Genomic DNA, 19,177 nt, shown 5'->3' on the forward strand with positions numbered 1-19,177 from the left:
TAGAGTAAGGATATCTGCTCAATAACCTTGGAAAGGATCAAGAAGGGAGCAAAAAGCGTGTACAAGGCAAGATAAATCATTCATGAAAAGAAATGGAGGTTAGATGTGAGGTATGATTGATAATAATCTGCTGATAATATTGACTAGGTAATGATGTAATATATTTGATATCTTGTTTATGACTCAAGTGAGTCAGAACACTTCACTTCATGTGAAGAAACAGAAAGCAAACTGAGATCGACCGATCATTCACGAAGACCCGAATCACGTCAAACTACCGGCGCTCTCCGTCAGTGCAATAACCAAGTGCTCAGTGAGCGGCACATTGGCCAGCGTCATGATACTCCCCGAGGTCCCGGAGGTCTCTGACGCTGACGCAGAACGGAGCCGACGAGATACCCGGCGATTCTTTTCCTCCTCGTAGACCTTACCTCTGACAACGCGAGCCCGGATCTCATCGTTGGCCTGCTGGTGTTTTATCCAAACTGCAGTCTGGTCGATGGACTCTCCCTGGGTCGCAGCGGCAGTTGCGTCGCTGCGGATGTCGACGCTTGCCCTGTTCTCAGGGTGGACTTCTGCGTGAAGGTCTCTTACGCGAGAGGGGAGAGAGGACGGAGCTCGGACTTCCATGTAGCTTTCCAGGACGGGAAACCCACTGCTGTTGGCGCCCGAGGAGTTTTGACCCGAAGGCCCACTGATGTTCATAGTGGGCGCTTGCATCTGCCACTGGCGAAGCTGGGTTTGGATAAAGCCCGGGGTGAAATTCTCGCGGAACAGAACTCCACCTTTTGCACGTGCCACAGGATTCAGACCGTTGTATTGAACGCTTGGGTACTGGCCATTGCCGTAACGACCGACGTATTGACCATTCCCGTACTGTGGGTAGCTCTGCCCGATGTTGTTTCCAGGGAGCCCGTTGTTCTGGGACCCGTTGTTCTGGGACTCGTTGTTCTGGGACGCAGAGTTATCAGCGGGAATTTGGACCTAATACTGAGATTAGCATCTATCATCGCTCATTTCTCTGATTGATATCTCTTTCAAAAAGGGGACGTACCGAGCGCGTGAATTTTCTGCCGGGCATCGCGATGTAGTGGTCGAACGAACTTTCCAGAGCTGCAAAGTTGAAGCCCCGCTGTGCATCCGCAGGCTCGAATTTCTGGCCAACCTCTCGACGAAAGTTGACAGTCCGACGCGCTTGAGGCTGGTAGGTGGACAGCGAAAGCAGCGCTTTAGGGTAAATGCCATACCATGTCTTGAGAACCGGCTCGATATCGAGAGTCAGATTGATTTTGGAATCCGCGGTCGGCTTCTGGATGAGCATGACAAACGTAAACTCGCGAGGCAGGCCGGAACGTTGGAGATTGTTCTCTTCAAGCGACCAGACGATTTCACCGGCCTCGACATCGAACTGAGGGCCGAGGGCGCTCTTCAAAGTACGGGCAGAGCCCTGGATGCGCATCATCTCATAGCGGCGGAATTGTTTGCTGACGTTTCCGGATGGGATCAAGCTTGCGCTAACCGGAGTGTCAGAGATACCAAGGGACCCTGCCAGGCTGAAGGTCCATTGCATGGTCTCAGGCGATACTGTGCCGAAGATGAGGTGCGGTGCGTGCATCAGAAAGCGGGGGTTGCCTGGTGGATAGCCAAGTGGATAAGTGGCAGAGGTGGCCCTCTCCTCGCTTCCACGGATGGCTACCCGGATAGTTGCAGATTTGAAGCGGTGGGATAGAGTGTGAGGAGAATGAAAAACGAAGCCAATCGCAAGGAAGTCAACATGCTCAGCATCTGCATCCGAGACTGAAGGACTGGAATAGAAGCCATGTTGGAGACGCTGAACGTGTGCAGTTATGTATGCATCGCCTGGAAGCCGACGCTCATAGACACAGGGGCGGTTAACAAACAGCCGAGGATCAGACATGTTTGGATCTCGAGCCTTCTTATGGGCGTTGTCAGTTCCAGGGTTGATTGGATCCGAGACGGTGGGTTGAGAGATAGGCCCCGCTGTGGTTGAAAGTGAAGTAGCCATGATGAGTCGGCGCCGCTCGTGAGACGACCCACGATATCCCCTGTTAAAATCCGCGTTTTGCTCTCCATCTGGAATATTTTGACGCTGTGAAGTGCTTGAACTTCACAGATGCGTCACCTTGTCGGTATATTTGTAAATAAAGAGTTATTTGTTGTCAAAAAAAGATGGATCAATTCCATGGCCCCAGGATGATGCCGGACATCAGGCGGCTCGTCATGTGTAGATCAGCAATCAGGTGAGTGAGGCAATGTGGTCAGCCATAATGACTTGGGTTTTTCTTGGCAGACTTCATCATGAATAATAGCATTGAGTCTGCCTGGCTACTGCATAAGTCATTCCAAATAATATAGATTAAATGGGAAGATATAGAGGTTACAAAGAAGAACAAGTGTTTTGAGGTTGATCCGGAGAACTGGGGTCGGGGCCCGGAGGAATAGATAATCCGGGTACCCACATGAAATTCACGTCACTTTTCTTTAACTAACATCCGGGGGTACCTCGGGCTCTATCGCATACAGTCAAAATTCTGAGCTTCTCGGGTTTATTGGTTCACCTTGGCTTACTACTCAGCCATTGTTGGATAAGTTACTCCCTTAACCGTTCGGCCTGTATTATAACTCACCTGGATCAATTTGCTCGTGGTCGTGTGATCACCATTGACAGTTCCAGCTCACTCGCTTTCTTCAAGGCACCAGTATCAGAATATTGGCATTTGTGTTGAAATTTTGATGAAAAGCCATTTCCAGGGCATGTTTTATATCCTGGCTTGATTTTCGCCGACTTCATTCGTTTCCATCACTTTTCATCAAGCATTTCTAGGTCATCAGGTGTTTCATTGCGGCTTGTGTTTCTTTTGTCAATATGTTCTCTATTTCTGCATCGAAAATGCTGCAGCCTCTTCCGGCATCTCGCCTTACCTGGCCACTCTCTAACCCTACTCGACTTTACGTCCAGGCTCGGTGTGGGTTGCGTCCTCAATGCATGTCCACATTGATAAATATTCCCACACCAGCCCAGTTATCAATCAGGTATGATGCTTTATGTGTTCCGGAAGCTTCGGATCTAATTTTCTGAAGACACTTGCAACCACGGAGTCGCCTACTTTTTGTCCCAGGGGCATCGTTGATAAGCTATGGCAGGAGATGGACATCATCAAAGCCCGGCGACCCCAAAGAGTCTCAACCAGAAGAGTATGGTTGAAGAATCCCAATCGCATGTTGGGGCAATGACTGACCAATTTAGCTCCAAAACCACAGCTGCTGCCAAACGCCTGCTGTCTAAGCTTCCCATGGCGAAGAGTCATGAGAACATTTACACAGTACCTAACATTCTTACCTTCACTCGGTTGATTGCAGCACCCGTGGTAGGATATTTGCTCGTCCATGACTACCATGCGGCCGCTTTGTCCTTGTTCGCATATGCAGGTATTACCGATCTGGTGGATGGCTGGATTGCCCGCAAATATAACCTGCAGACAGTCGTGGGAACGATCATTGATCCCATGGCCGATAAGCTGCTGATGACGATCGGAGTGGCGTGTCTGGCGGTCAATGGCTCTCTTCCCAGTATGTTCTTTGTCCCCCCGTTGTCTTGCATCTTACCTGACACTGGCTTGCAGTATGGCTGGCCGTTATTATTCTTGGCCGTGACATTGGGTTGGCCATCTCGGCAATCTATTACCGATGGATTTCTCTTCCACCTCCGAAGACTATGGCTCGATACTGGGACTTTTCGCTTCCATCCGCCGAAGTCAAGCCGACCGAAATTTCGAAGATCAATACTGCCCTGCAGCTCGTGTTGGTAGGCACCGCAATTGGACTGCCCGTGCTCCCCGAGGCTTTCATCAGTGCTTGGCATTTGTCAGAGGCCATGACTGGATTCCAGTAAGTGATAACCCTACCTTGTTTTGTTTTTCATGCATATCTGCGTGGCTCCAGTGGGTGTGGGCACGGGCCGCCTTAAGGCAGTTCGATGAAATACCTAGCACATACGACCATAGGGTGTGGAGAACAGGGCTTCCCGTCCGCTCAGCCGTACTTAAGCCACACGCCGGTTAGTTAGTAGTATGGTGGGTGACCACATGCGAATCCTGACTGTTGTATGTTTTTGTTTATTCTTTTGAAAAAAAGAAAAGCATTACTTCGTTCATGCGGGCAATTTACTGGGATTAGCATGATTTTGATTGGTCGCTGACTAAGACTGTGCAGGTACCTTGTGGCGGGAACAACGATTTGGTCTGGATTGAGTTACGTTTTGTCCAACAATGCGGTGAAGATTCTCAGCAGCGAGGAAATCCAGAAACGGATTGCTGCAGCGGCTGCAAAGCGAAAGCCCTGATCCGAATCGATCATTGTACAGTATCATCAGCCCATTTCGTGTATCAGCACCTGCATCTTTTCAATTTTGGACCGCATCATAATTCAACCTTTTCGAGTAGGCGTTGGGAGCTTCATCTATACCTACACATAGTACATAAATAGATAAACATGAAACATTTGCGCGATTCGTCAAATTTATTCCAAGATTTGCGGTATGTGTGCATTAACAAACGGGTAATCAGTGCTAGTCTCCAGTGGGTTCAAGTTAAAACCTGATCTGCAAACTGACGCTCGGCTATCAAGTTTGATGTGGTAACCAATACGAGTCTTACGGGCAAATGTTACGGCGGAAAAACCCCCTGGATGTATTGTACTGTTCAGGAAATAGCATCCGAGAAAGAAAAGCACTGGATCAGTCATATTTGGAGACTGCATTAGGTGACATGCCCGTTACAACTGCACTACGCGTCTGCCTGAACATCCAAGAGGATCCTAGACCCCTGTAGTCGGGATAACCACAGAGACTCGGCAGATAGAATTTTTAGGATCGGGCCTCGCTAACCTAAGTGGGTAAATAGTGAAATTCATATGTGGAGACAGATTCAGGAACCTTCTGAGCGAATTGAATTGATAAGCGAAAAGATCTCAAACGATGCCGACACCCGAACTCCAAAGCCCGGACCTGTCAGCGCCAATGCAAATGAGCAGTTTGGACACATGCATACAAAGTCTCCGGGAGGTTCGAACTGATTCAAGTTTGCCATAGTGGGGGCCAAAGTTAGCCACACGCATTACTCAGTTGAAATGGGTTTTCAACCGGAATATAATTTCCAAGTGATGAGATCCACTTGCTGACGCGCTAAACCTAAAATGGAACCCGATTGAGGAATTCGATATTCCGCTGAATCTTATTGACCAATAGGAATGTCTGAATCCTGCTGACTACCGGTTATCGGCTAAACGCCGCTCAGTATCTCCGACCACTCACGAAGAAAAAGAAAGAAAAAAAAAAACCTTTCCTCGTTGTTGCGGTTAGGGCCGCCTAGACCATGAATCATATTTACTCATAGGATCCACATATACCTAATTCTTCGCCCTCAATTCAAATTCTTTAATTATGGGACTCCTTTCCTTACAAATCCAAAATTGACGGAGTTAAGACGTGCCTTTTAAGATTATATATCAATCAACAGTCTCCTCATCCATCCCATCCCACTCCCTTGGTTTTCTTTACTTTGTACATATACCCTCTCCCTAATACACTTAATACTTGCTTTTGCATTGAGGCTTTTTATTAGACCCAACTTCTTCAAACTCCGGCAAGATGGATTCTGGCCATCAACCGGAGGCACAACGTCATTACTCGGAGCAGTCGACTTACCAAACCACCACAGTCGCCTCCAACATGTCTGAATCCAACTACAACAATGTCGTGGAATTCAATGAATCCAACAATGAATCCCGCCATGAAGAATCCACCCAGCATGAAGTTGCCGAGCCCGCTGCCTCGAGCGCATCATCTACCCTATCTTCACATGGAAGCGACAGTGGTCGCTGGGGTGAGCAGGCCGGCGAACCAGTCTCCCGCAGCGGCGCAATGGAAGATCTGGAAGAGATGCGTCGCGAATTGACCCGTCTCAGTCTGCACCGTACCCGCTCAGCTACCTCCAAGAGTGTGCATCGCCTCAAATCCAAGGCAAGCCAGCGCTACGATGAAGAGAAAGGTCTCGACGAAGAAGACGAAGAACAAGGTTTCGATCTTGGTGATTTCCTGGTCAGTGGACACCTGGAGCGCCGCACTACTGCTGGCGAACCCGCCAAGAAAGTTGGTGTGGTGTTCAAAAACCTTACCGTGATGGGTGTGCAGACGGGCGCATCGTTTGTGCGCACCCTACCCCATGCTGTGGTGGGTACCTTCGGTCCCGATCTCTACAATGTGATCTGTCGCTTCGTGCCCCAGCTGCAATTCGGCAAGAAGCCTCCTGTTCGGGAGTTGATCCGCGATTTTAGCGGTTCGGTTCGTGAGGGTGAGATGATGCTCGTCCTGGGTCGTCCTGGTGCAGGATGTACCACTTTTCTGAAAGCTATTGCCAATGATCGCCAGGCCTTTGCTGGGGTTAAAGGCGAGGTTAGCTACGGTGGTCTCTCTGCTGAGGACCAAAATCGTTATTTCCGTGGCGAGGTCAACTATAATCCCGAGGATGACCAGCACTTCCCGTCCCTGACGGTCTGGCAGACCTTGAAATTTTCGCTGATGAACAAGACTCGCAAGCATGATCGCGAGAGCATTCCTATTATCATTGACGCACTGCTAAAGATGTTCGGTATCAGCCACACCAAGAACACTCTCGTTGGTAACGAGTATGTGCGTGGTGTGTCTGGTGGTGAGAGGAAGCGAGTCAGTATCGCCGAGACCCTTGCTACCAAGTCCACTGTGGTCTGTTGGGATAACTCGACACGTGGTCTGGATGCCAGCACTGCTCTGGACTACGCCAAGTCTCTTCGCATCATGACCGATGTTAGCAAGCGCACAACCCTGGTCACCCTATACCAAGCAGGAGAGAGCATCTACGAGCTCATGGATAAGGTTTTGGTTATCGATGAGGGCCGCATGCTCTACCAAGGCCCTGCCAACCAGGCGCGCCAGTACTTCTTCGACCTTGGATTTTACTGCTCTGATCAGATGACCACTGCCGATTTTCTCACCTCCGTCTGTGATGTCAATGCCCGCGAATTCCAGCCTGGCCGCGAGGCATCCACCCCCAAGACCGCTGAGGAACTCGAACGTGTCTTCAAGAGCAGCGAGGCTTACAAGCAAATTTTGAACAACGTTAGCACCTATGAGAAGCAGCTCGAGGAGACCCAGCGAGAGGACACCCGTCGCTTTGAGAGCAGTGTTGCTCAGTCCAAGAGTAAGACTGTCTCTAAGAAGTCTCCTTACACTGTTTCTCTGGTTCGCCAGGTCGCTGCCTGTGTGAAGCGCGAGTTCTGGCTCCTGTTCGGTGACAAGACCTCTCTCTACACCAAGTACTTCATCATCATCTCCAACGGTCTTATTGTTTCTTCTTTGTTCTACGGTGAAGCCATGGATACCAGCGGTGCCTTCTCGCGCGGCGGTGCCCTCTTCTTCTCGATTCTGTTCCTTGGTTGGTTGCAATTGACTGAACTCATGCCCGCTGTCTCGGGCCGAGGAATCGTCGCTCGCCACAAGGATTACGCCTTCTATCGCCCCTCTGCTGTCTCGATCGCCCGTGTCGTCGTGGATTTCCCTGCCATTTTCTGCATGGTCGTTCCGTTTTGTATCATCGTCTATTTCATGGCAGGCCTGGATGTGACTGCTTCCCAGTTCTTCATCTACTTCCTGTTCGTGTATACCACTACCTTCTGCATCACCTCGATGTACCGCATGTTTGCAGCCCTTTCGCCGAGCATCGATGACGCTGTTCGCTTTGCTGGTATCGCGCTTAACCTGCTGATTCTCTACGTCGGCTACGTGATTCCCAAGCAAACGCTGATTAACAACTCGATCTGGTTTGGATGGCTGTTCTACGTGAACCCCATTTCCTACAGTTATGAGGCAGTCTTGACTAATGAGTTTTCTGGTCGAACGATGGAGTGTGCTGCCTCGCAGCTTGTTCCATCTGGACCGGGAGCCGTTACAGGACACCAAGGTTGTGCTCTGACTGGATCCTCCGTCGATCAGACTTCTGTTCCGGGAACCCAGTACTTGACAGCGAACTTTGAGTTTACCCGTTCCCATCTCTGGCGCAACTTTGGTGTTGTCATTGCCTTTACCGTTCTCTACATCCTGGTCACAATCTGGGCTGCCGAGTTCCTCTCCTTTGTTGGCGGTGGTGGCGGTGCCCTGATCTTCAAGAAGTCTAAGCGCTCTAAGCAGATCGCTGCGAAGACCGACTCGGGCAATGACGAAGAGAAGGTGGGCAAGCCCAGTGATGATGCTGCCCTGGCCCGTGGCGAAGCTTCATCAGCTCCATCTGGTGATGGTTTCAAAAAGCTGTCCTCCAGCGAGCGCTGTTTCACCTGGTCAGATGTCGAATACACAGTACCATATGGAAATGGGACCCGCAAGCTTCTCAACAAGGTCAACGGATACGCCAAGCCTGGTGTCATGATCGCCCTGATGGGTGCCTCTGGTGCTGGAAAGACTACTCTGCTGAACACCCTCGCCCAACGCCAGAAGACAGGTGTTATCAGGGGTGATATGCTTGTTGACGGTCACCCACTTGGCGCTGACTTCCAACGTGGTACTGGATTCTGTGAGCAGATGGATCTGCATGATAACACCTCCACCATTCGCGAAGCATTTGAGTTCTCCGCCATTCTCCGCCAGGAGCGCACTATCCCGCGCGAGGAGAAGATCGACTATGTTAACCGTATTATTGACCTTTTGGAATTGGAAGACATTCAAGATGCGATCATCGGTTCCCTGAATGTTGAACAGAAGAAGCGTGTCACCATCGGTGTGGAACTTGCTGCGAAGCCCAGTCTTCTTCTGTTCCTGGATGAACCCACTTCGGGTCTTGACAGCCAGGCTGCCTTCTCCATTGTCCGTTTCTTGAAGAAGCTGTCCCAGGCCGGTCAGGCTATCGTCTGCACCATCCACCAACCTTCTTCCATGCTGGTTCAGCAATTCGACATGATTCTCGCCCTCAACCCCGGTGGTAATACTTTCTACTTCGGACCCGTTGGCAAAGAGGGCGCTGCAGTGATCAAGTACTTCGCCGCCCGTGGATTCGTTTGTCCTCCCACAAAGAACGTCGCCGAGTTCATCCTCGAAACCGCCGCCAAGGCAACCGAGAAAAATGGCAAAAAAATCGACTGGAACGAGGAATGGCGCAACTCCGATGAAAACCGCGCGGTTCTCGACGAGATCCACCGCATCAGAACCGAGCGCAGTAAGCTCCCCGTCGACGACTCTGGCAGCACACACTACGAATTCGCCGCCCCGACCATGGTCCAGACCGAGCTTCTCACCAAGCGTCTCTTCCTAAACTACTGGCGTGACCCATCATACTACTACGGCAAACTCTTCGTCAGCGTCATCATCGGTATCTTCAATGGTTTCACCTTCTACATGCTCCCCAATACTGTCGCAAGCATGCAAGATCGCATGTTCTCCTGCTTCCTTATCATCCTAATCCCTCCAATTGTCATGAACTCCGTCGTTCCCAAATTTTACATCAACCGCGCCCTCTGGGAAGCCCGCGAATACCCTTCCCGCATCTACGGCTGGGTAGCTTTCTGCACCGCCAACGTCGTCGGTGAGATCCCCGCCGCAATCGTCACCGGACTCGTCTACTGGCTCCTCTGGTACTACCCCGTCGGTCTCCCCACCGACTCCTCAAGCGCAGGCTACGTCTTCCTGATGTCAATGCTCTTCTTCCTCTTCCAAGCCTCATGGGGCCAGTGGATCTGCGCCTTCGCTCCATCCTTCACTGTCATCTCGAACGTCCTCCCCTTCTTCTTCGTCATGGTCAACCTCTTCAACGGTATCGTCCGCCCCTACGCTGATTACCCCGTTTTCTGGAAATACTGGATGTACTACGTCAACCCTGTAACATGGTGGCTTCGCGGTGTTCTCTCTGCCATCTTGCCCCCTGTGAAAATTACCTGCGCAGAAGGCGAGACGACAAAGTTCACCCCTCCATCCGGTATGACATGTGGCGAGTATGCAGGCGACTATGTTAAGAATATCGCCGGAAGTGGATACCTACTTGACACTTCCTCCACTTCTGAATGCCAGTACTGTGCCTACAGCAATGGGTCCGAGTACATGCAACAGCTGAACGTGCACGATGGAGATAAGTGGCGCTGCTTCGGCATCTTCTTGGCCTTTGTCATTATCAACTGGTTCCTGGTTTACTTCTTCATTTACACTGTTCGTGTACGTGGCTGGACCTTTGGATTTGGCTATGTGTTTGGTTTGGGTGGAATGTTGGTTGAGGGCGTGAAGCGCCTCTTCCAGCCGAAAAAGAAGGAGATTCAGCAGTGATCTGTTTCTTTCCTTTATTCTGTTCTGTTATACTTTGTCCTAGACTTGGTCTATGGTTCAATGTCTTTGGGATATTGATCTAATACATATGCATTTAGATGGCGCATGGCATGTCAGGAGACATGACGCCAGAGGCGTGCAATCTCTTGCTTTCTTTCTTTGTCACATATATATATATATTTTTCCTTCAAAATAGTAAAATTACCATTCTTCTTTCGTCATTGGCTAAGCATCAAAGTAGACAACAGACCACAATCACACTCGAATATCAAGAGCTCGCCGTTTGTGAAATTTACTGCCATACGATTTCCCCACACATCAAATGAAGAGTTCACGTACCCAGATGGAAACTTCAATATTCTGAGAGATCGGTAGCATATCCAGCCATCTCTTACGAATAGATGCACTGGCAGACCCGAATTGATATTCGACTGAATTGCAGGAGATGCTCCCAGTTCAACGCAGCCTAGATCCGTCCAAAGCTGCATGTTATCCGGTGAAAATCTCAAAGTCCGTACGCGTTCCGGAAGATCGAACATGCATTTTCCATTTAAGTGCAAAAGTCCAACGAAAACCTTTCTGACGAGCGGTATGGAATCCAAGACAGAGTCAATTTCCCAGAGCCTCAGCGTTAAATCAGCACCCGCTGAGGCGATCATCTTGCCATCCGATGAAAATGCTATAGTAGTCACTGAACCTGAATGCCCACTGAATTCCTTTATAGGCCTTCCGTTTGCTACATCCCATAATTCGATTGTGCCGTTGCTGGAGCCAGATGCGAGTTGCTTGCCATCCCGAGAAAATACTAGCGCAGTGAAGGACTGTAGAGAACCTTCGGCCCTTATTTGCCGAACACCTGTTGTCACATCCCAAAATTGAATGAACGCAAGGATCGAAACTTTGCTTATTCCTGTAGAGGGCAAATCATGGTATTCACGTAGTTCGTAGTTAGATGCAGCTGCGATCTTCTTGCCGTCTGCTGAGAATGAGACAGTTCTATATGAAATAAAGATATCTAGCCGATCTAGATTCCTCTGCAGAGTCCCGGTAGCAGCATCCCAGAGATACACTCCGAAACTAGTGGCTGATGCAATCAACGTGCCATCCGCGGGAAAATGCCACACAGTCCGCCGGCCCTGGACGTCCTGCGAAAGGTAGCTCTTGACTGCCTGTCGGTATATTCCAACGCATGACTATATGATTATCGGATCCGGATATAATTTGTGTGCCGTCTGGAGAGAACACCAAAGCCGTAATTTTACCTGGATGATGATTTAATATTTTTTGCAGCATTTGATACGACTTCGCGTCCCATATCCTGATGTATCCTGTTCCGCAGGCCGATGCGAGATATTTGCCATCCGCTGAGAATGCTAGAGCTGATAGATTGAATGGGAGAAATATTTATTTGGAAAAGCCCATATTCATCTGTCAAGGTCACTGTGAGCTCCCGAAGCTCAGTATTCCATATGGTAATGCGACCTAGAGGCTCCTCGTATGCAAGAAACAGACCATCCGGTGAGAATTTCATGATCGCAATCTGATGAGGGAATCCATGAAAAAGGGAATCGACTACTTCATAGTCTGGCCAGTCCGGTGAGTCTGGATCACTTTTCATGTCCCATCGCCACAATTCCATAGCATTGCACACTGATGCAACCTGACTGCCATCTGCGCACAAGGTCACAGCATTCACTGGTTCTAGATGGATAGAAGGTGAAATTTCACAAGTGTCCGTTATTAAATCCCATAGCCAGACTGTGCGATCGTGGAAACCTAAAATGACCTTTTTGCCGTCTGGGAAGAACGATAAGGCTGTTACCGAACTTGCGTAACACTCAAAGGTATTCAGAGTACTCCCTGTTGAGACGTCCCAGAGCCGCACCGTTCGATCTTTCGATGCTGTGATAATCTGTTGAGAATCTGGAGAGAATGATAGAGCGGTAAGTGAGCCTGTGTGGCCTGTTAGAGCTCTATGTTCACTGCCAATTTCTGTATTCCATAATATTGCTGTATGATCTTCAGATGCAGATGCAATTTTCTTGCCATCTGGGGAGGATGCCACAGCAGTAATCGATCCTGAATGCCCTTGAAGTGTTTGAACCAGTGGATCCCAAGCAGTTGGACCACGCGGAAGTCTTCTCAACCACACAGGAACTTTTTCCAGGTTATTCTTGGCTCTAGCAACACTCGTCTCAGGGCTAAAGACAATACCAGAGCTATATATTTGCAAAGGCCAAGTTGAAATGGTCGGATAGTGGTGCAACAAAAACCGATTGGCGTCGTAGACAATCCTCTTCAGGATTGGGTTCTAAGGTTAATCTTTAGATAACAAGACTTTATAATAATAATAGGTATTTCTCACATTGTCCCCGGCCAAAACTGCCAGGATTTTCAATGACTTTGCCGCAAAGGGTAACATGTCAAGCAAACTTAGGCACTCTAGCCACTCCAGCAGCTTCAGGCGAATGAATTCCATCACCTCACCTCGGTCGCCAAGCGCCTGTTGTGTCTAACTTGTGTATCTAGACGCTTCAAGATGCTCAGCCCAAAGCGTTGCAGCATAGTTCATGCCACGGAGAACTGAAGTATCTGTCGCATTACTCTCCGAGTCCTGCGGTTCCGTTCGTATTTGCGAATCAGGGAGCGGCAAATCAAGAACATTACATTTAAGAAACCCTGTCAGATATGACAGACAATTCAGCATTATCGTCTCATGTCCGCCAAGCTCAAGAGATCTGAGCATAGGTAAGTCGGTCAAAAAATCTCGGGATGATTGGTGTGCGAATTCGATGGCACTTCCTCGCATTTTAATGAAAGATGCACAACGATCGACTATTCTTTTAATGACAACATCCAAGTCTAACGGTCCTGTCACACTGAGTATTTCAGCCTCATTCAAGGGCCTATAGACCAGCATCATGACCTTGAGGAGTCGCAGACAGGCGGTCACCATATTTGCCTCACCATCGGTGACCTGCTGAAACACCCGTTCATAGAGGGGACGCAGTCCAGATGGCAGAACTTGAATAGTAGACAATACGTTGCGCAATGAAACACGTTTGCCGCTACCATCATTCTCGAGTTTCTTAAACACCAGGCTGACCCATAAGAATGTCCCTTCCGCCCGCTGAAGAAGCTCAGATTCGATGATCTCAAGCTCCTGGGGTTGATGATAATGGCGGGGATAGAGTTCAACCACTTTGAAACTGATGTATGTTTTGATAGCGGACTCCAGATGACCAGAGCTCAACTCCAAGCTAATTCCTACTTGATCGGGTGAATTGAGCAGTTCCTGATCAGCAATATCCAGAGGTCGACTTGTGAAAAGCCATTTGACATGTGTGAGATCCAGCCCAGTTCGAACGATGACTTTCAAGAAATCGCCCATACTATCAGTTCGGCACTCATCAAGAGCATCCACTATCACGTATACTCTGTGGTTCGCACAATGAATCAACATTTCGAAAAATGTTTTCCAAAGTTCCTCCCAGGAAGAAAGGTTATCTCTGAAACATGCGCGAGTTGTGTTACAACGAAGGCGAAGAATATCCACAAGCTCCTTTTGTTGTCTGATTAATTGCCGAATGAGACCCTTGATGATTGCTTCAACAGAATTAAGAGTGTAATCGGTATTCTGGCAGAAGAAGTATGTGGTCATAGAAGAAGCTTCCCTGGAAATTTGTTCAACAATGCCAATTGACGCCATTTTTTTGCCTTTACCAGCGCCTCCTCTGATCCAAAGGAGATTGACATTGTGATTTTTCAGCCACAGACAATACTGTGGATCTTTGAAAACCCACTCAACAACTTTGAGTAGTAACTTGTCTTTGTTTTCTTTGAGCCGATTTTTGACAAACAGAGGATCAGGACATTGCAAAGCGTGTAGACATATTTAAATTTGTATCGTCAACTGTATTCGCCGGAATTTAGCATTGGCTATTCCATAGATATTCATGGGATGAAGATATCATGCTTGCCAGAAGGAAGATAAAACTCTATTGAGCCAGTGTTACGTCCAACCTGGATTCCATGGTTGTCCCCAGAGAACGAGATTGATTCCATTGTTATGCGTTGTATGTGAAGGGAAGTTTGGCAACTGTCAGCTGAAAGAGGGGTGGGTATATCAGGTGCCCCTGTGGCGCTGAGACGGTTGATTATCATAGAAACTTGGATCTTTCAGGCGATAAGTCCAGAGAACAGAGATATTACAATAGTTAAAGTCAAGGTTTCCAGAAATAATAAGGAAATTTTTGGAAACAAAGTAAGTATATGATAGTTCTGATAGAAAGACAAGACCGTCTAGATTCACGACTTTTGGATTGACAAGTCGATAAAGTACAAATTGTTAAGCCTCAAGTTCAAGATCCGATCCTCCGACATCAACCAAGTATGACAGTATTCACAAACACAAAGAAGAACATAAAATAGGATGTAGCATCAACAAGGCTATTTGCTTTAATCACCAAGAAATTTTGTTTGAATTGATGTTGATGTGGTTGTTAATTTTATGTTTAGACATCGTAGCCACGTCAATCCACGGGTATCTCAATGTTGGCCTGTGGTTCCTACACGATCACAACATTCCCTCAAAAGAAAGAGGGGAAAATGAAAAGGTGGCCGATGCTTCTTCACCGCATGCCATTGTTGAACCGTGGCTGAGGCTGTATCCTCCTTGCCACCGATGCTTCTTCACCGCAAAATGATGCCCAGTGGGTTGTCCCTCCACACCACATAAAACAAAACAGAAAAGCTTGAAGTCCACGACAACTTCGAAGCCCAAAGTGTTGTCCTGACTCAGTCCGCAATGAATTTGTCCTGACACAAAAGTGACGCCTGTTCAGAGAGGAGCAGAAGCTAAACATCTTTGTTGCCGGCGATGAGTTCAGTGACTGTTCCCAGATGCGCAGGAATCTGTTGGGAGCTTCAACAGAAGCTGCTTTTTAGCAGACTCGATTGGTGTGGGAGCGGATTGTGGGGGCATCTGGAAGAGAAGATACTTGGGCAGTCTGAACTGTTAGTGTGGGGATGTGGGGAATGATAATTGCATTGATACCTTGAAGCTCATCGAGGCATGTTGAGAGGAGTTTTAATGCTAGAAGAGGGTGTGTTTATCAGAATGATAAAGGTGGGAATGTTGGTGAACATTCAGGCATGGTGGATGCCATTGTTGATCGGATTGATGAATTGTTTGATGGAAGTTCGAGGTTGGAACTTCAGAGAGATGGAAGATGGAAGTTCATAGTGACGGATGGATATCCAAAAACATAAGATGGAAGATGAAAGGATTAAAGATGAACCCTTGAGGAGTGGAAGCTCGTAGATATGAAGATAGAAGCTTGAAGCTTGAAGCTTGAGCAGAGAAGGTAGAAGTTTAAACTTGAAGGAGTGATGAAGAAAAAAGAACGAAAGAGGGAGAAGGGAAGTGAGGTAAGAGGTATTTATAGTAGTGGGTGGGGTCACTGGGTGAAGTGAATGATCCCAGGATCACGTCCTTCAAGATCACCACTCCAGGATCGGCCTATCAAGTGGGGTTCGGATTCAGACTCAGACTTATCTGCTCGTTTGATCCGTTTGATCCTGCATGGGTAGTTCTGAGATCACCATATGATTTGACATTTTCCACTTTACTGTATGATGGCAATACGTCAGGCCATCCCAGGGCTCCTAGTAGACAATGTCGACCATGAGTCTCTATTAGATATCTCCCAAGAGCAACCATTCCAACAGCAAAATTGGTGCCCAGGACCAAGACTAGGTGCTTCATATTGAGAAATTTCATTTTCATAGACTTTGTTGTCATTGTTATCATAATTTCTAGTAAAATGTACTACACACTATTCAACCTAACCGCCCCAGATCCGCTGCAAATGAATCAAAGAACAAGCTAAGCAAAAGCTCAAAATGTAGCTCAAAATCAATGGTCAACGGTGCCACCGGCAGTCTAGCGTTTCACTCGAAACCGTCTGACATCTGAAGATGCTGATCTAATCCTCTCCCATGAAAAACCAGGGCTTAAGCTGGTCATCCAGTGAAGGCGCAGGAATAATCATCGGAACGGGGATTGTGTTCTCGAAAATCTCAGCAGGGAGGTCTCGGGGTTGAGGTCTCGAGTCGCGCAGTTCGGCATCCTGGAGACTTTGAGGAGCCTTTGTCGTAACGGGAACCAACACTCCACATTCCCAATTCCGGCAGTTCAGTTTCGGTCGGTTGGTCTGGCGGTCTTTGACAAGGCGACCCCTTTAATTGCAGTGTTAGCCGAGCTGTGGCATTTGGCAGGTACAAATAACAACTCACCAGGCACTTTCAGAGATGTTGGCACTACCGATGTAAGCCCATCCCTTGCATTCGCGGTTATTTGGGAGCAGGATCGGCTTGGCAGGCCAGACGTAGATAAGCTTGAGATATGTCAGAATATGAAATATCGTTCTGGGACTGAAAATCTTCTTTCATACCTTATTGTGCATCAAAACAGGCTTTTTGCTAATGCAGTCTCTCATTATCTCCCTTGGGAACTTGCCGCCCTGCCACCATCTAGATTGGAAGCAGACGGTGCCTGCGGTATTTTCAGGGATGTCATGGGCGCAGTGGACAGTATCATCTGAAGGAAAGTAGACATGGAAGCGGCCTTGCCATTCTTTACTAGTTTGTATCATAGTCTGTTGTTCGGGGTCGGTATGTCCAATTCCAGACTTCGCGTAGCGCATCGTATAGTCAGCGAGCCCATCATCTCCTATATATTATAGTTAGATTGTGACCAGGTAGTGGGTATAGGAATAGTAGAAACCTTTGCAAGCGAGATAGATAGTACGGATAAACTCGTTGTTGAGTGATCCGATGGAGGAGGCCTATGACTGATTAGCATTGAGCTGTAGAGTTTTTCCAGCGTAACCTACCACATAGTCAACATTAATGGGTGAGAGAGATCCCAAGCCCAGGTGCTTCACAGCCCGGCCCAAGCCACAGTATCCGGTTCGTCTCCACAAGTCGTCAGGGCCGGGTCCGCTGCTGCCGCCACTGGGAGTTTGTTAAATCAAAATTTCTCGCAGAACACCTGGATGGAGTGGGTATAAGACTAACATTGTGTGCACAAAGGCGTAACGTGCCGTCTCAGTGAAATCATAGTCATCCAACTTCGCAATCACACTCTCGTGCACTGTACTAGCTTTCAAGAAGTAGAGCAACTCTTCATTAAAAAACGTCTTTGGGTATTCAATGCCATTGCTTTCCTTCTTCGGTAGGTCGATAAGAAAGACGGTCTTCATAAAATTAGCAAAGGGAGGCATTTCCGGGATAATGAACTTACATTCTCCATCAAGCGATCCTCTCCCCAGTCGGTCCTTGTAAGATTAGCTGTTGGGATAGCAATGCGCATGTAATTCGTATGAAACAACAGCATCAGCTTCGAATGCATAGTGGTGATCTGACCATTCATGGGTGGAAAACACAGTCGGATGTTTTTCATATCTTTGGTATCAGCTATCATCGTATCACGCTGCGTAATTCACTTGTCAGTTCCTAATTCTTGTTATCCTCGGCAGCTATTCCATTTTCTCACTAATTCTTGTTCTTTGGCATGCATGATGAGGAGGAATCTCGTTCGCCACGTGTCACACTTCGTAAAGAACCATTCCATGTCCCAAAGAAAAGAGCTGAAGACGCCAAGTTGCAGGTCACTTCGTTGAACAACCTCCTCGATGGTAATCTCATCTGGACCACGATCTGTATTGGCAACGTGCGTCTTTCTGACGGCCCCAAGTGGCCACTGAATAGCTGGTCGCGCAGTGGGCCTAACAGTGGATGGCGAGCTATGCAATGAAAATTCGTGAGAAGTGGTACTGGAATCATGGGCAGAGAGAGTCTTAGTTGATTCAGACCCAGCCTTGTGGAGTTTGGTTCGGGGCTGTCCTGGAGGAGAAACAGAATCTTCGGGCTTGCGTTTCTTCATTCGGGCAAGACGCTCTTGCTCCATTTGCTTTCGATCCAGACCAAGGAGACCTCGAGGGGGAGAATGGGACTTGCTCAGAGTGGGCCCAGCTGACTCGCCTCCGGTTGATGGAAAGTCGGCATCTTGGGAGTCTTGCAGTGACATGGCGATTGCTCGCCGTAGGTCTTCCTCATCGTCTTGCATGCCTTGATCTTCGTCATCAACGTGCATGTCTTGCTCAGCTTCGTCATCAGTGTCGGGCCCCACCATAGAATTAGACTTTTGAAAGACTTCCTGCACGGCCGACTGATCATCAGAATCGTAGGTCAAGTCAACCACATCCTTTGATGGCGGTTCAGGCGAAGATAGGCCAACGTTACCATGATCCTCACTGAGGGGAGCAACGTTACCATGATCTTCACTGAGGGGAGCTGTGTTGCTATCATCTCTGAGGGAAGCCTCGATCGCTGCTTTCAACATGGGGTCATCTTCTTCGTCAGAATACATGGCTAGAGATAATGGATTAAGAAGGCTTGAAAGTGGAAGGGGAGCAGAATGGGAAGTTGGTGGATGGTAAGGGATGAATCAGCAGAGGCACGCGGCGTCAAGTGGGCCCAAGGGTGGGTTTTCAATCAGGATAGCAATTATTGGGACTCCAAAGTTTGAAGTAAAGTGAAAATGTGTTCTTTTTAATGCCCCCGTTTCCCTAAATCGATGTTGATTTGATAACGCGTCACAATCAATCAGGCGGGTTGTCACGTGATGATGTTCTATGAATGTGTAAATTGACGAATATTTCAAAGTCAAAGACGACTGTGGCGTCCAAATTGCGACTTGAATTTATTACTGAAGATTTATAGGTTGATCTTGATAGCTATCACTTGCATCCAGAT

At 48.2% G+C, this 19,177-nt stretch overlaps 6 protein-coding genes across 6 annotated transcripts; 2 read left to right on the forward strand and 4 right to left on the reverse strand.

The window, feature by feature from the left end:
• Positions 1-264: 264 nt before the first annotated feature.
• On the reverse strand, positions 265-2,026 carry N7520_003431 (uncharacterized protein; the record flags this gene model as incomplete). The annotated part of the gene is made up of 2 exons (XM_057137366.1): positions 265-984; positions 1,055-2,026. 2 exons carry the CDS (start codon positions 2,024-2,026, stop codon positions 265-267), a joined length of 1,692 nt encoding a protein of 563 aa, XP_056997831.1.
• Positions 2,027-3,158: 1,132 nt separating this feature from the next.
• On the forward strand, positions 3,159-4,363 carry N7520_003432 (cardiolipin synthase; the record flags this gene model as incomplete). The annotated part of the gene is made up of 3 exons (XM_057137367.1): positions 3,159-3,591; positions 3,645-3,909; positions 4,234-4,363. 3 exons carry the CDS (start codon positions 3,159-3,161, stop codon positions 4,361-4,363), a joined length of 828 nt encoding a protein of 275 aa, XP_056997832.1.
• Positions 4,364-5,668: 1,305 nt separating this feature from the next.
• atrF (ABC drug exporter AtrF) lies at positions 5,669-10,357 on the forward strand (the record flags this gene model as incomplete). The annotated part of the gene is made up of 1 exon (XM_057137368.1): positions 5,669-10,357. One exon carries the CDS (start codon positions 5,669-5,671, stop codon positions 10,355-10,357), a length of 4,689 nt encoding a protein of 1,562 aa, XP_056997833.1.
• A 218-nt stretch (positions 10,358-10,575) lies between these two features.
• On the reverse strand, positions 10,576-12,836 carry N7520_003434 (WD40 repeat domain-containing protein; the record flags this gene model as incomplete). Its single annotated transcript, XM_057137369.1, has 3 exons — positions 10,576-11,550; positions 11,658-12,668; positions 12,723-12,836. The coding sequence occupies 3 exons, from the start codon at positions 12,834-12,836 to the stop codon at positions 10,576-10,578; spliced, it is 2,100 nt and encodes a 699-aa protein (XP_056997834.1).
• A 33-nt stretch (positions 12,837-12,869) lies between these two features.
• N7520_003435 (uncharacterized protein) lies at positions 12,870-14,066 on the reverse strand (the record flags this gene model as incomplete). Its single annotated transcript, XM_057137370.1, has 1 exon — positions 12,870-14,066. The coding sequence occupies one exon, from the start codon at positions 14,064-14,066 to the stop codon at positions 12,870-12,872; it is 1,197 nt and encodes a 398-aa protein (XP_056997835.1).
• A 2,278-nt stretch (positions 14,067-16,344) lies between these two features.
• On the reverse strand, positions 16,345-18,791 carry N7520_003436 (uncharacterized protein; the record flags this gene model as incomplete). The annotated part of the gene is made up of 8 exons (XM_057137371.1): positions 16,345-16,597; positions 16,655-16,755; positions 16,813-17,090; positions 17,145-17,205; positions 17,254-17,374; positions 17,438-17,616; positions 17,664-17,852; positions 17,916-18,791. The coding sequence occupies 8 exons, from the start codon at positions 18,789-18,791 to the stop codon at positions 16,345-16,347; spliced, it is 2,058 nt and encodes a 685-aa protein (XP_056997836.1).
• Between the last annotated feature and the right edge of the window lie 386 nt (positions 18,792-19,177).

Source organism: Penicillium odoratum (genome assembly GCF_028828045.1).
Source record: "Penicillium odoratum strain IBT 22623 chromosome Unknown utg000003l_segment0_segment0, whole genome shotgun sequence".
In the NCBI taxonomy this organism is placed as follows: Eukaryota; Fungi; Ascomycota; class Eurotiomycetes; order Eurotiales; family Aspergillaceae; genus Penicillium; species Penicillium odoratum.